The sequence below is a fragment of the Spermophilus citellus genome (genome assembly GCF_964194105.1).
Source record: "Spermophilus citellus genome assembly, chromosome: 4".
Classification (NCBI taxonomy): domain Eukaryota; kingdom Metazoa; phylum Chordata; class Mammalia; order Rodentia; family Sciuridae; genus Spermophilus; species Spermophilus citellus.
This window is the reverse complement of record NC_138185.1, coordinates 117,033,703-117,050,970: the sequence shown is the minus strand read 5'-3', so window position 1 is coordinate 117,050,970 and position 17,268 is coordinate 117,033,703. Positions and strand designations below refer to the sequence as shown.

Genomic DNA, 17,268 nt, shown 5'->3' with positions numbered 1-17,268 from the left:
TTTAAATAAAATTTACAAATTAAATTTATTTTTGTTAGGCCTTGTTCTAGGTACTCAAGTGGGAGTTATTTGCCCCACCCTCTAACTTCTAGCTTGGAGACAAATCCTGTCCCAGTCATTCAACTGAGGAAGCTGAGGTGGGAGATAGTAAATTCAAGGCCAATCTGGCAAACTCAGCAAGACCCTATCTAAAAATAAAAAGGTCTGAGTATATAGTTTAGTGACAAAGTGCCTCTGAGTTCAATTCTCAGGATCAAAAAAGAAAACAAAGAAGGAAGGAAGAGGAGAGAGAAAGAGAGAAAGAAGAAAGAGGAGAGAAGAGAAGAGAGAAAAAAGAAAAAGAAAGGCAGAGACAATCAGATCAGGCTGGGATCTAGTATATCAGGAGAGGCTCTCCATATTTCCAGAGTTTTCAGACTAAACAATAAAGGTTAAGAAACACGAGCTTTGCTGGGCACCATGGTACACGCCTGTAATCCCCAAAGCTCAGGAGGCTGATAGGATTGCAAGTTTGAGGTTAGCCTCCGCAACTTTCAAGACCCTATCTTAAAATAAAAAATGAAAAGGGCTAGGGATGTAGCTTACTGATAAAGTACCCCCCAGTAACCAAAAACAAACAAACATGAGCTCTGGAGACCAAGAACATCATACTCTATCACTTACCATGCAAGGGGGATTAACTAATACAAAACTCAATTAAAAAAACCATTCCTTTCCCCTAAAACCAGTCTCACAGATTTAACTAAGATTCTATCTATTGCAGGCCTGAAATGACTTTGAAAGAGCCAAACTAAACCAAACAAAAAAGATTCTTCCCCAGAGTAGATCCTAAATTCTGAAAAAAGCAATCCAGTTTTCTAAGGTACCCTTGGCTCTATAAGGGCCCTTATAGATATATATGACCTTATAGCTATATATGTATGCCCTTGGAGGGCAGAAAGGAGTTGACTCCTGGATAGGTACATTTGGTATTTTAGTCAAGGAATGAGAGGCCAAGCGCAGAGAAAACTGGAAATCCACCAATAAAATTAGTTTATTATATTTAAATCTGTTTTAAGGTTAGCATTTGTGGAAAAAAAATATTGATTTACCATGACAGGGTAAAAACTCATAGAATAGTTTTAAAAAGCACAGGCTTTGCAGACACTCAGGGTTGTAAAGAATTACTAATGTCTGACCTACAAAGGGCTTAAAATCAGAAGTGCATGTTATGTTGCTGCTCAACAGAGGTGTAAATCCAAGCTTACAGAGTTGCTTTATCTTCAAGATCAGGGTAATTAATATGTACTACACATGATAATCGAATGAGACCATACATATAAAACACCTGATGGGTAGTAGAGTAGTAGGGGCTGAGAAAAGATTCTCTTCCTTTCTTACATCAGGTAGTAGAGAACAGTACATAAAAGCAAAAGAAAAAAGAAAAAAAAACGGTGGGGGGATGAGATAGTAAAGGCTAATTAAATAAAGAATAAAACACATTATATATGTAAGTTTATATATTTACTATAAAGATTTCTTAGAGAAATTTAAACCATCATAGTAGATATGCATGCAAGCCTATTTCAAAATGCTAAAAGATAGCTAGGGTAAAGCTCAGTCAGTGGTAGAGCACTTGCCTAGCATACAAGAGGTCCTATCAATCTCCAGAACTGCAAAAAAATAAAACGCAAAATAAGAAAAAAAGAAGAACTGAAAAGACAATGAGACTAAACAGATATTGTGGAAAGTAGTCTAGTGTCCTGGAGTACACACTTCTTACTAAGGAACAATATTATAAGATAAAGCTTTAGAAAGTAAGGAAGGGAAGAAGTCTCTGACTCAAGATATCTAGCATTTTGTTCCAAAAGGAAATATACCATAGCCAAGTATATAATCATGTAACTATACTGTGAAATAATTAATAATTTTTTGTAACAGACAATGTAAAATAAGAAGCCTACAAAATGAGAAATTAATATGTGATTATGAGTAGATAATATTATCTAGGTTGTTAAATGATATTACAGATTTAAAAGCAGTATAAAGTAAAAGAAGGTTACAAGAAAGTAGTAACAATCAGAAAACAAAATAAGAAAAACAAATTGTGAAATTTAAATATTGAATAACACAAAGAGGTCTAACTACTTCCCCTCAGTTATTAGCTGAAGACTTTTTCTACTTTAGTCATTGCATTCTTGTGCTCTAGGTTTTCACCTTAAATAAAGACCATAGGATCTTTGTCAGCACTCCCTAACCCCCAAAAAGCACACTTTTCTTGTCTTTTTATTTATATTACAAAATTCAAATTTTCATGCCCCTGTAAGCCCAGCAAGATGAGAGGCTGAGGTAAGAGGATCACAAGTTTGAGCCCAGTCTCAGCAACTTGGAGAGACCTTGTCTCAAAATAAAAAATAAAAAGGTTGAAAATGTAGCTTAGTAGTAAAGTGCCCCTAAGTTCAATCCCTAATATGGGGGTAGGAGGCATAACTGAAATTTTTGTAGATCTTATAATCCAACATTTTCAAGTAGCTATTTATGGGAAATTAATTTTAAAAGAAATTGTATAAAACAAACAAACAAACCTGATATTTACAGTTCAGTTCATAGATGCAAAACTAATAAGCCAGGTAAGAATTTAAATGTCCCTGCTTTGAAAATAAATTCAACGTAATTGTTCTTGTCAAACATTTCTGTTAATCCAAAAGCTTTGTGTTATACTTGTTTAGACAGGGAAAAGACTTGAAATGTATACATATAATCTACAAGTGGCATTTTTAACTATCTTAACTAAATAAATTTGTTAGTTGACATTTGGTAATAAAGGACACCAAAAAGACTGATCAATCACAGCTACTCAGGAGGCTGAGGCAGGACTGCCAAGTTTGAGACGAGCCTGAGCAACCTAGCAAGACAACCTAGCAAGACAAGACATAAGGCAGGGGAGGGAAGGCTGAGGATGTTACTCAGTGGTAGAGCACTTATCTAACATATGCAAGGTTCAATCTCCAGTAACACTAATACACACACACACAATCAACATAACCTAAGTGAAATTAAATCAGCTTATAAGTTTTTGAATCTTAATATCCTGTATTAGTATTTTAAAACTCAAATTTCTATTCTTGGTTTCACAAAATTATTACATTTCAGTCTTTAAAATTGTTGAAATTGATCACACTGTATTTTGTTGTTTATTCTTTAATATGGTATCCAAGGTTGGGATGGTCAAGTAATTAATTTCCTCTAACAGCACACACTTTTCATAGACTTTTGCTTAGGTCATCACTCCCCTTCATGCAGGTCTCTACTCAAATGCCACAACCCAGAGAATCCTTCCATGACCATATTAACTAAAGTACCATATCTTTCCCCTCTCAACCTCTGCCTTGATCCTATCACTCTCTATTCCCTTTTCTTCCCTTACTTTTCTTTTTAGAACTTCTCACCACCTGAAATTATATATTTATTGTATGATGTCCTACTTGGCTGTTAGCTCTATGAAGGCAAAAACTGTATATCCTCAGGGCTGTATTCCCAGGGCCTAGACTAATACCTAGCATACAGTAGATGATTAATAAAAACTGGGAAGGGTGAAATTGGAGACGCTTTCAAAAGACCTCCATATTCACTAGCCAAGATTTACATGTAAGTTTACTAAAACACAAAGAAGTGTTTGTTTGATGAATTTTCCAAATTCACATAAGAAGTCATAAAACAAAACTACAAACTAGTGATGATCCAGTGGTCTTATTAGCTGATCTGTCCCTGTTAACATGTATAAAAATTTCTTCACACAAAGTACAAAATATTTAATTAGCATAACAATACCAAAATCTGAAATCATTCTCTACTATCAATAATTCATTAAAAATGAGGTTGACTTTTACAAAAAAATGTTACAAATCTTTACATTTAACATTTTCAGTACGTACCAAAGAACGCCTCATCTGCATTAATATAGTCATAAAGCAGTCAAAGCTGATCATTCCTTCCTGGCTTGATAGTAGTTTGTTTTTCTCCATGGTATTTACAACCGCTGAAGCCCCCAAAGCCATTTCTATCCATTCAAGAAGATACCGCAAAGAGCCTCGCTGAGCTGCTAAACCAAGCAGTAACTCAGAAGCTAATCTACGACCTAAAGTGTCTGCTCCAGAATTCGGAATAGTTACTCCTTTAAGAAATGTTGTTACTTGTGATAAGCAGTCCAAGCCCATAGGAGGAATCTTGCTTTCATTTGCTAAAGATAACGGTGGCAAAGAGCTCACAACTTCAATTGCAGTATGAATAACATCATTGCAAAGACTGAGACCAGGTCCTGACACAGGCATCATCCAACTCTGTCTCAGAAGTGCAAATAATAGACTTAGACCAGTTCGAACACCCATTTCTATAAGTGCATCAGTGCTTGACCGAGGACGTTCACTAACGGAATGGACATCTGCTGAACCAGAGCTGCTCTCCGGAGAATGCTGCTGCTGTTTCACTTTGCCTTTGTCATGGTATTTATTAGAAAGTGCATAAAAGACACGCTGTAGTACAAGCAGTCGTTTTCGAAGTGCCCCAGCAAATGGAGAATCCGAACATACCATCTTTGCTAGTGCTAGTTGGCTGCTAAGAAGGGCATCCAAATAATGGTCCTGTTCATCACTTGAAAGAGATTCACGTTCAAAGTCTGGCAACTGTGGTCCTTTGAGGCAAAAAACTTGTTGGGGCAAAGGTACTACTTCCTTATTGCTCACCAGTTTAGAATACAGGACAGCAACTCCTTCTCTTGTAGCAATAGATTCACTGTCCTCTGTAATCCAGGAGCTGTTCAGATGTTCTAGCCATTTCAATTTCACTGGTGGAACCATAGTTGCCATCTTGATTTATTCCTCAGCCATTAGTTCTATAAAGGGAGAAGAGAAAACACTCAAAAACATATATGGATAATTTATAAAATGTTTCTAAATTTCCATCTTACATTACATTACTGATTTCAAACTGGTGAAATAACAATGTTAGTATTTAGGTTATATAAGACATTAACATTGCTGAATAAAAAGTTATCAAAGAATAAAAAAAAAAAGACATTAACATTAGGGAATGTTAATGGTTTGGATCTGTAATGTCTCCAAAGGCTCAAGACTTGGTCCCTAGCTGGTGGCACTACTGGGAAATGGTGGGAAACTGTAAGAGGTAGGGCAGGGTTGCAAGAAGTAAATAATTGGGGAGACGCCTTTGAAAGTTATATTTTGTCCCTGGACCCTTCCTTTCTATATTTCTCAAGTGCTTGAGATAAGCAACTCTGTTCTGTCACGTGCTTCCTGCCTTGCCACAAGCCCAGAAAAAATAGAACCAGTTGATTGTGGAATGAAACTCTGAAACCATGAGCCAAAGTAAATCTTTTTACCCTTAAGTTGATTTTATCAAGTATTTTGTCACAGCAACAAAAAGTTGACTAACACAGGGGGAAATGGATGAAGGGCTATGGAATCTCTCTGCATATAATCTTTACAACTTGTTTAAAATCTAAAATTCTAAAATTTTTTGAAATTTATTTTAAAAAATAGTGATTTCTTCATATGTACCTTTTCCCTTTGGATTCTGATCTCACTATCAGTATAAGAGTAGATTCTATATAACTGATTACTCCCAATTTTTTTTCTTTTTTAAAAAAAGTATTTTATTTTCACTTTCTAGTAAAAGAAGGGTGAACTTACATAAACAATCAAACAAACTTGGCATATTCCAAGAATTAGGAAGAATAAAATTTTTGAACCTACCACTATGAACTATTTTGTGCAATCCTCTCCATATTTTTTATTTGTTTTTTGTGTGTCCTGGGTCATTTTCCTTCAGGCATTATCATCAAAGTGTTTAAATTACATTTTTAAAAATAACAATTAGGAATAATGAAGGTGAGAGAAAGTCAGTTTTCTTTGGGGATACCTGAAAAATCAGTATTTTCCAGCTATCAAAGTTTCAATTATCACCTTTATATTTTATTGACAAATATCTTTCTTTGCTCTTATTTTATAAAGATTCTTTCTCAAATATCTGGTTTCTTTAATGGGCACTTCTCAAATGCATGAATCATCCACTCAAATTCATACCTTTTTATGATTAGTATCATCAAGCCCTCAATCTTACATAAGTGTTTCTGATTTTTGTTTTGCTTTTTCCTTTGGTAGCGCTGTGGATCAAACTCAGGGATCCATATATTAATCAAGTACTCCATCACTAGCAATGCTTGCTTTTTTCCTTATTTATTTTTGAAGGGGTCATCCTTGTTTATTTCCTTAGAGGCAACTTTCACACCAAGTCTTATTCTATTAAAAACTGTTTCCAGGCTGGGGTTGTGGCTCAGCGGTAGAGTGCTTGCCTAGCACAGGCGAGGCCCTGGGTTCGATCCTCAGTACCACATAAAAATAAATAAATAAATAAGATCAAGGTATTATGTCCAACCACAACTAAAAAGAAAGTATTATAAAAAAATTGTTTCCTTTTTTCATCCACTTTTCTTCTCGCTTCCATTGTCCCAGTGCCAAGATCTTTACATAGTTGATCTTTGTATCTCCAACCCATACCTTTTGCTTAATTCACCTATACAATTGTGCACTTTACCTCTCCACAAGGATAGCAAACAAAAAGGTATCTCAAACTCTACATATTCAAACCTGAACTCCTGATCCACCTAGATTTTCCCATCTCAATAAATAGCAATTTTATCCTTCTAAGATTCTTAGACCAAAAACCTTAGGGGCTGTCACCCATTCCTTCCTTTCTTATACTCAATTAGTGAGCTCTATTTTTAAATTCTATCTAGAATCCAAAACAATTCTCACCCTCCATTGCTACCACCCAGGTCACTGAAAGAGCATCCTAACTGGTCTCCCTGCCAACTTTTATTCCATACACCACTAAAATCTATTCTAATAAAATAGGTTGATGGGGCTTTTAAAATGTAAGTAAGACATCTCTTCTAACTAGGATAGTATAGTCTGGGAACAGACCAAAGCTCTGGCCAATAATAACTACAAAGGACAGGTAACTGTAGTCCATGTAAAGGCACTAGAGAGTTGTTGAAGCAACAAGGGTAACTGCAATCAGGACTCCAAAGAAGAGGAAATTGCAGAGAGGAAAACTGATATAAGCAGAAGGCCTCTGAAAAGCAGAGCAGTTAAGGAGATATGGATTCAAGTTCAATAACAAAGAAAAATAAAATGGGTCAGAGAGAAAGAAGTGGAAACAGAAGACAAAGAAGAGAAAATATTTATTTTTTCAGATTGAATATCCTTTATTCAAAATGGTTGGGATCATAAGCATTTCTGATTTTTTCAGATTCTGGAAATAAGATATTTGGGAATGGGACCCAAGTCTAAACAAAAAATTCTTTTGTTCCATATACATCTTATACAGATGAAGGTAATTTTTGCAAGATTTTTAGCATGCCTGCATTTTGACCAAAATCTATCAAACATGCTTAGGTGTAAATTTTCTACTTGTAACATCTTGTTGGCTCTCAAAAAGCTTCAAAATTTGGAAAATTTGGAATTTCAGATTTTCAGATTAGGGATGTTCAATCTGTATTAGATTACATTAAAGAAGAATAACAGGGGCTGGGGATATGGCTCAAGCAGTAGCGTGCTCGCCTGGCATGCGTGCGGCCCAGGTTCAATCCTCAGCACCACATACAAACAAAGATGTTGTGTCTGCCGAAAACTAAAAAATAAATAGTAAAAAACTTAAAAAAAAAATAACAAAAACAGAACTGATTTTAAAACTACAATCCAAGAAAACTTTCAAAACTAGAAAAATTTCTGAATAAATATATTAAGGGTTCACAGAGTACCTGGAAGGACTGGGTAGCTCAGTGGTACTTGCGGAGCATGAGGCCCTGAATTTGAACCTAGCACCTGGGGGAAAATATTATCTGAGAAAGTTAACCAAGACTAATCAACTCCAAGACAAGCCTAATAAAAATATGAGATTTCACCAGGCACAGTGGTGCATACCATATTCCTAGTTACATGGGAGCTGAGGTAGAAAGATCACAAGTTCAAGGCAAGCTGGGCAACTTAGCAAGACCCTGTCTCAAAAATAAAAAGAGCTGTGGATATAGCTCAGAGGTAGGGTGCTTGTTAGCATGTGGGAGGCCCAAGGTTCAAACCCTAGTATAGCTACACACACACACACACACACACACACAGACGTTAGATTTCAAAGACATAGACAAAATCCTCAAGGCCTCTAAGCAAAAAGATGAACTAACTCAAAAAGGGCAAAATAATTACCCTGGCATCAAAGAGATGGAGCAAGATGGTGGCCAAGGAAGATTCTCTAGCAACCATCTTCCCACAGACATACCAATTTGAACAGCTATTCACCAAACTACCTTTAGAAGAACTAAGGAATTAGGTGAGAGATCATAGTACCTAGATTTAGTATAATTAAAAAAAAAAAAAAAAAAAAGACACACTGAAAAAGGCAGGAAGGAAAGAATTGCCCATGTAACCCACTCCCACAACCCAAGCAGTGTGAAAACAGATGCTTCTGGCTTAGGGAAGGGAGAATAAAGTCCAGTCCTTCTGAAATCCAATACTCATAGTGAAATCTCACAATTCCTGCTCTAGGCCCATACCTGCAGACTGAGTCCATGGAACTATGTTACCCAGATAGCCAAAGGACTGCTACCACCTCATGCAGCAGAGAGGGAAGTACTGGATATCCACTTACTGGAAAGAAGGGCAAAAAGCTCTTTGCCTTAGAGCTCAAGACTCTGCCTTGAAGGCCTACCACAGTAAGACCCAGCATCAGACAAAATCAAAGGCCTATACTGAGGCCTAAGTTTTCAGTCATAGACTCTATCTGCCTCAGAGTCAGGCTAAATCTGCTCATAAGTGAGACAGAATAGTTTTGGCCTGCATTGCTTCCAGCCTTTTTGTGGGTCTGAGACACACCACTCCCTAAATGCTAAGGTGTGAAACAGCTCAGAGTTACCTTTGGCTTGGAAGGGACTCTCTACCAAATTAGGCAGCACATCTATCCCAAAACCAGTGCTTACAGATGGAGTTTGAGACTTGCCTCAGTAACGGGCAGAGACCTGCATCGTGATAGAAAAGACTTGGATTTTGGCCTGCATCATCACCAGGTGCAGCACAGGCCAAGGTGAACCTCTGAGATTTTGCAGGTCCGTGTATTTGTGAGGCTCAGGTGTGACTCAGCTTAGTATACACCTCAGTGACTAAGGAACTGTCTCCTCCAGCACTACCCCAACTACAGCTTGCATAGCATGTAACAAATTTCCACTTGCTGGTGGTAGGACAGGATAAGCATAGGACTTTGTCTTGGAAATCAGTGCTAGGTTAGTGAAACTTAATACTGGGCAGATCCTAATGGTCCCCATCCCCAGACCAATGCCCACACATGGAGTCTCTGCAACAGCCCTACTGTCAGGTAGAGCCATGTGGCCCCAGTCTATCAGACTTCTATTCCAGTCAGCATCACTTGCAGCTGGCTGTAGCAGTTTTGGGTCATGAGTGCACCTCAGCAGTAGGCAGCCCATAGCACTGATCCTACCCAATGCTGCACTGGTCTTGGCAAACTGTGAGCTAAGGATATAAAACAGTATTAAGGTATTCATGGTCACAGGAGATGGGTTGGTCCCTTCACGGAGATTCTGCCCAGAGCCAGGTGGAATTCCATAGTTCCTGACCAGTAACGATGGACAATATTTTTAGGCCTGCCCTTGCCCCAGAGAGAGGTTCGTGAGGACAAACAATTCATGCTGAATAACACACCACCCTCAGATTGGGGTTGCCCCCTAGTGCTGAAATATTGATCACCAACAGCCCACTTGTACCAAGTGGACTTAGGGCACCACCTATTGCTGAAACAGCAGAAGTGACCGCAGGCTCAGAAAAAGAAAAACTAGCACAAAACCAGATTCTGAAAATCTGAATATCTAATCCTTCAATGCACAATATCACATACCAACAAGACTTAAAACTTTCATGGAACTGTGACCTCACCTAATAAGGTGCTAAAAATGACCAATAATAACCAGATGGAGAATTCAAAACAGCTGTTTTAAGACAACTCAAAAAGCTTCAAGAGAACCCAGAGACGCTTCAAAGGAGAAACTTAACAAAGAGATGAAAACGAATTGAAAAAAAAAAATCAAAGCCAGGTGTGGAGGCCTTGAGACACAACTACTCAGAAAGTTAAGACAAGAGGATCTTAAGTTTGAAGACAGCAACTTTAGAGAAACCCTGTCTCTTATTAAACATACACACACAGACACAGAAATCCTTCTGCTGAAAAATACACTAAACAAAATTTAAACAATAATAGCTTCAATAGCAGAAGAGATCAAACAGAAAATTAATGATAATAGAAATAATAAATCAAAAACCTAAAAGACAAAACTTAATACCAAATAACAACAACAATAGTAATTGTAAGCTATATGTTATCTGAACAAACATATATTCAGGTAGCTATTGTCCAAAGTTTATAATCCTCTGCTACAATAAATCTAATAAGTAAATCATATTATTTGAAATATGTATTCTATTTACAGGAGATATAAAACAAGTGCTTTAGAAATGCTAAACATAAAATGTAGGGTAGCAATATTACAATAAAATGTAAACAAGAAAAAGTATTATGGGTTGTGACTGTGGCTCAGTAGTAGGTCTCACCTCACACGCGCAACACCCTGGGTTCGATCCTCAGCACGACATAAAAATAAATAAGTGAAATAAAGGTATTAAAAAAAAGTATTACCTATTAGGAATAAATGAGATATAAAAAGCTACTTGGTAATGATGAAACAAATCTCTACTAAGATATAACTGTCACAAACCTTTATGTACAAGCATGATAATGAAACATAATGAAGCAGAAACCACAGAAAATGTGAGTGGCAACCATAGTAACAGAAACTTAAGTGCTTAACAAATTAAGCAAATAAAATACAAAATAGTATTTAAACCATTGGTCTATGGTATACCATGGATCCCTATGAAATTCTGATGAAAGATATGTACCCTGACCCCCAAGAATAAAATTCTTACACACATACTCATATGAGCAAATATTCAAAGATTTCATAAATGTATTAGAGTCATCCATGTACTCCAAATTGATAAGGCTAATCTAAAAAATTATGAATATCCTAAAATATCTTCTTTGTAAGTACTAGTGGAAAATCTTCTCAAATTAACTATATTCAACAAAAAAATTCTAAAATATGTGCACAATTTAGATCATAATTCTAACAGAAAGTGGTGAATTTAGAAAGTATAAAAAATAACTAATATCAAAATCTCTCTAAGATATACTATTAAGTAGGAAAAGAAAAAAATAGACTTGTGTCTAGTATAATAATTTAGATATAGCAACATATTTTTTCAAAAAGAATTTATATATTTATATATGTTTGTAAATGCACATATGTTCATAAATAAACTCTGGTAAGATACAAAAAATAAAAAATGGGAACACTGTTGCCTTCAGAAAACTACCTGGGTTAGTCAGAGTTGGGGTAGGAAAAGAGTCATTCTCCACTACATAATTTTTTGAATTTCATATACATGTAATATCTGCAAACATTCTTTTAAAACACTATTTTTTAAAAAAGAAGAAAACCAAAACAAATCAAAAAGACATATCTTGGAACTAACTCCTTTAAATAGTTTCTTAGGCAAAGAGGAGAGAGGAAAAAGATAGTGCATTTTATCTAGAAAATTATAATAAAAGCAGTATCACATTCAACAAAACTGCCAAATTTTACTCAAAGAAATACACAAAGACAAATACTTCATGTCTTAGTAAGAAATAAATGGATTAATAACAAAGAATCAGAAAAACAACAAAATTAACTTTAAGAAAGGAATAAGATACAGAAATTAGTGAATTAGAAAACTCCAAAAATAAAAGAATATCTAAATCTCAAAAATATGATTCTTTGGTGAAAAAAAATGAATACAATCAGTTAACCTAATAAATTAAGAGGGAAAGATAAAAAAAAAAAAAGAAAGGAAGGAAGGATTGGGAGTGCAGCTTAGCGGTAGAGTCCTTGCCTACCATGTCAGGCCTAAGGTTTGATACCCAACACCATCAAAAACAAAACAAAAAGACAAAACATAAGATGCTTAATATCATGAATAAAAATAGAAAGACAGGTATAGAAAACAGCCCCAGGAAATTAAGGTTCTAATAGCAAAAAAAAAAAAAAAGTACCTTAGACAAAACCATTACCCTCCCTAGAACTGATCTAAAAAACAAGGCTCCTACAATTTTGACATTTTTCAGCATACTACATGGTGTGTTTCCATTCAGAATAATGTTTCATATTTCCTACATCTACTGAAAGGGAAACTCCAGTACAAGATACCACACTATTATCCTGAAACAGCTAAGAACATTTCCTCCCCACTCTTCTCTTCATCAGCAGTTTAAAGAGGGGGAAAAAAAAAGTAAAGGAATAATCATTCCATTTCCTTTTGAAAATTAAAATGACAAACTCACAAATTACAAAACTAAAATATGTAGCAATCAAGTTTTAAAGTACAAATTTCTGCTTTACAGTTCTAAAATTTTACAGAAGAAAAAAGGACCAATTTTCTTAGTCACTAAAGATTCTTCTTAAAATGGTTTTGTTAAACTTATGTTTACTTCTATCACTTTTGTAAGCAGAGTAAAAAATACATGAAGAGTAAAGACAATTTTAAAATATCCAATAAAAGCAATTATAGAAACATGCATGAGAGTTGATGGGAGCTAGGGCTGAAAATTTAGAGAAGTAAATGGAAATAAAACTGACAGGAAATATTAATTTAATGTAAGAAAATTAATACTTACTTGGAATTTAGAAGTCACTTATTTAATTTTACTTTCAATCAAACAGAAAACATCAACTTCAAAAGAATTGAAACCAAGCCCTTTCTTTTCCCCATTAAGTACTAGGCTTGATTCACAAAGGTTTCTATTCTGAATTAATCCAAAGATAAATTATGACTCATTTGAAACATGGGTAAACATAGAAAGAACTGATTTTTTTTAAAAAACTAAACAGCCTACTACTAAAGGACAATATCACTTAAGTCCATTTGTTACCTACTACATTTTCTAACAGTCATATCTGCATTTGAGGTGGGGTAGGGAAAGGGGGTCCTTAAATCAGAGCCTCCTGAACAGAACCATATCCCCAGTCCCCTTTTTAAATTTTGAGACAGAGACTTGCTAAATTGCCCAGGCTGTCCTCAAACTTACAATCCTCCTGCATCAGCCTCTGTAATAAATGGGATTATATATATGTATGTGCCACCATATCTGGCTACACATGCAAATTTTAAATGAATTAGCTTCATTTAATAATATATGAATAAGAGAGAGAGAGAGAGAGAGAGAGAGAGAGAGAGAAAGAGTGTGTGTGTGTGTGTGTGTGTGTGTGTGTGTGTGTGTGTGTTGGCACTAGGGATTGAACCCAAGGCCTCTACAACTGACCCATATTCCTAGAATTGAATGTGAAAATATATATATATATATATATATATATATATATATATATATATATGGCTAAAATTTTAAACTTAAATTCACAAACTTCTTCTGGGCATCTAATAGATCTCAGATACTTCAACTTAATTAGTACAAAAATCCATAAGAAAGCTGGGTGGGCAAGGAATCACTACATGCCTACATTCCTTGCTATTGAGGAAGAAGGATAGCTTGAACCCAAGAGATGAAGTTCAACCTGGACAACATAGCAAGATTTCACCTTTAAAAAAAATCCATAAAGTTGTTAACCATATGAAACAAATTTCAAAAAATTGAGTAATCTGACAACATGATACAAAAAATAAACAGCAGAGTCAGGATTTAAACATATGTCTCCAGATTCTGAAGTCCAGTGCTATTTTCAGTGCCCCATAATATCACTCCCTGGAAAAACTAATTCTAAATGCAATATGTGAGATAGGAATTTGGGAAAGGGGAAGAAACTGAGTCTCAAAGAAAGTGTCCATGAACCACTGAAATGCAGAAAGCACCCATGAATGATTGAAACTCCTAAACAGCATGTCCTTGGCCAGTGCCTTTGAACCATGCCCTTGAAATCAGGTTGCCCTCAGGGGCAATGTGCAAGTGAAGGGGAAACTGGCACAAAACCATGTACCTCCATCATGGTTCTACCTCTAATCCAGCCCACCCACACCAAGGGGATGTTGTGTCTCCTTATGGAGATAACCCACATTCTTTCTTGTTCCTTGCTTTACCTCAGAGGCATCTCTCCTGAGATGATCCCCATTCTCCCTTGAATATGTGTCTACTTTCCTAAATAAGCCTCTTATGACTTTGACTGGTACTTGCCTCTTTTCATCCAGTTAATATCTAGTCATAAAAATCTCAGTTTAAACAGTCCACTCAGTAATTCAACCTACAAGTTGAATTAAATGTCACTTCCCAATTCATGACTATATACCAACATGAGATCAAATCCTTTTTTAAAAATGTTCACTCACAATAATTTTTAAAAGAAAAAAATCTTAAATAGTAAAAAATTAATTTAAAAAATAATTTTTCTTAAAAATAGAAAATTAAAGAAAAATAAAATGTTCACTCAGCAGCCACTACTTAACCTTCACAGCACCTTGTGAAATTTACAATTATGTACTGTTTCTGTGGCTACCAGTTTAATGTCTGTTTATAGCATAAGAGATATATATTTGAGCCAGGTACAGTGGGGTATGCCTGTAATCCCAGTGACTCAGAAAGCTCAGACAGGAGAATCTAAGTTCAAAGCCAGCCTCAGCAACTTAGCAAGACCCTGTCTCAAAATAAAAAATAAAAAATGGCTGGGGATGTGTCTTAGTGGTTAAGTGTCCCTGGGTTCAATCCCTGGTATAAAAAAAAAAAAAAAGAAATAAAGAAATATATTTAGTTTTTATCCCTGGTTCCTCATAGTTTTTATAACCCTAGGAATTTCCTGAGTGATACAAGTAAAAGAAGCATCTTTTGTATTTATAAAAGTCCCTTTCAAACTTTATACTAATGAGCTGGCTTTTGGTGGGCCCTTAGATAGCCTCAGGATGGAAGCCAGAGGTACCAAACAAGTGATTAAAGGGATCAGAATTTTTTGCACCACCTCCAGACCTTTAGGCAGGGAGAAAAGCTGTGGCCTAATAAATCAATAGCCAATGATCTAATCAATGGAGCCTACATTATGAATCATCCACCAAATTAATAAATAAAGCTAGACAGAGTTTTGAGAGCTTCTGGGTTGGTGAACATATTGCAGTGCTAGAAGGGTAGCTTGCAAGAGAACACAAAAACTCTATATCCCTCCCCTGCAAGGTTGCCCTACGCATCTCTTCTATTTGGATGTTTCTGAGTTGTATACTTTACAATAAACTAGCAAAAAGAAATAAAACACTTTCCTTAGTTCTTTGAGCCACTTTATCAGATTATTAAACCAGAGGGAAGGTAGTCTTGGGAACCCCAATATGAAGTCAAGTGAGACTGTTGGTGACCTGGACAGTCAATACATGTGACTGGCATTTGAAGTAGGGACAGTCTTGTGAGACGAAACCCTTAACTCTGGGTGGTTAGTATCAGAATTGAATTATATACACTCAGCAGGTATCTGGAGAGTTGGAGAGTTGGAGAATTGGTTGGCATGAAGGGAAAAAAAAAAACAAACCCTACACATTTGTTATAAGTGTTATAAACAAAAACTGTGCAGATAATCTCTCATATTAATCTATCAAGTTGATGAGGGCAAATACAGTTGATTTTCCTTATATTTCTAGTGCTTACTAGCATAGGTAAAGAACACAGAAGACCTCAATAAATATATGCTGAATTAAGTTAAGCAATCTCGGTCTATGTAGTTCATTATTCATAGTAAATACACATTAACTCAGATATTATCTTACTCTGAACTGATATAAAGGGAGCAATACCCAGTGTGGCTGTACCACAGTGGACATGGAGAAATTCTGTCTTCAGTTCATTTCTGTCTCCTTCTCTCAATATATATATTTTTGGACCTCAGAACACCTAAGGCCTTTATTTACTTCTCATATGCTAATGACTACAGTCCACATTTCTTTCTCTCTAAGCTCTATACCTGAATATGCGCTGCAACATGATATACCCACTCAAGTGTCCCAAAGGTATCTCAAATTCAACATGTTTAAAACTGAACTGGTGATCTATATCCCATTTTTCACCATATATGTACACAGTGCTTAAGAGTTCATAAAAGAAGGATGTCAATAAGGGCATTTATAAAGGGCATTTCTCCAAGTACAGGAGAGTGAGCTCATGGGCAAAGTTCTGCAACTGAAACTTAAGTGCACACTGTGGTCTGGCTTTCCCCACTCCAGCCACAGCACTTCCCTTTTACAGAGTTTTTTTATGTTACCTGATTTTTGGCAATTACTCAGTAAACTATAGAAATTGTTCAGTGAAAATGTAGAAGAGGCCACTGGTTTGGACTGAGCTTCTGTACTAAGTCAAACTGACCAAAACAAAATGGAGTCACTAAAATCAAAGTTTACATCATTAGGGAGAGCTAAGCTATCTGACCTTCCAAGAAATCAGGAGACAGAAGAGTTAAATCTTCAAATAGGCCAATTTTAGCCAACATAATAGACAGGAGGTCCCTTCTGCTTTAACCTTAACATAGAAAGTAAATTTGAAAAGACCAATACACTTTTATTCTTTATTTCTGCTTTCTTCAGTCCTTTTCTGCTATAAAGCCAATCTTCTCGATTGGCCTACTGGAACATGCAATCTAGTTTATACAAGGTGTTGCCTGATAGTCACAAATAAAAGTCAATTAGATCCATGACTAAATTTGCTATAAATCTGTCTTTTGACAAAATTATCAATGTTTCACTGCACAAAACTAAATACTTGATTTTTATAATCACTATTCAGAAAGGAAATGTACTTGGAAAGGGAGAAGACTTGCTGAGTTTGCTGGCAGAGTGTTCTGCTACATCACTAATGAGAACTAGTCAAATAAAGCAGGAAGCAGATGTGCTTATTCGGCAAGTGAGGAACTACAGACAAAATCATATCAACGGGTTTCCACTTGTATTCTAGAACCACTGATTCACAATCCTGATGAGCCAGCTAAATACCAGTAAAGGAGGAAAAAACCTGCTGCTACTTTGTTTCGTTTTCAAATTTACAGTAATGATTTATGCCAATAAAAGCCAACTTTGCTTTTCCCCTCCACGTCCAATGCACAAATCCAAATTTAATTACCCACATAAATTGCCAAATTCA

At 35.8% G+C, this 17,268-nt stretch overlaps 1 protein-coding gene across 6 annotated transcripts in view; it reads right to left on the bottom strand.

The window, feature by feature from the left end:
* The window catches only part of HERC1 (HECT and RLD domain containing E3 ubiquitin protein ligase family member 1), a 189,991-nt gene that overhangs the window by 149,291 nt on the left and 23,432 nt on the right, over positions 1-17,268 (bottom strand). For all 6 annotated transcript variants that reach the window (XM_081288631.1, XM_081288634.1, XM_081288635.1 and 3 more), the window contains exon 2: positions 3,915-4,870. In XM_081288631.1, coding sequence (XP_081144757.1) covers positions 3,915-4,844 — 930 coding nt within the window. In that variant the 5' untranslated portion in view covers positions 4,845-4,870. The remainder of the gene's footprint in view (positions 1-3,914; positions 4,871-17,268) is intronic.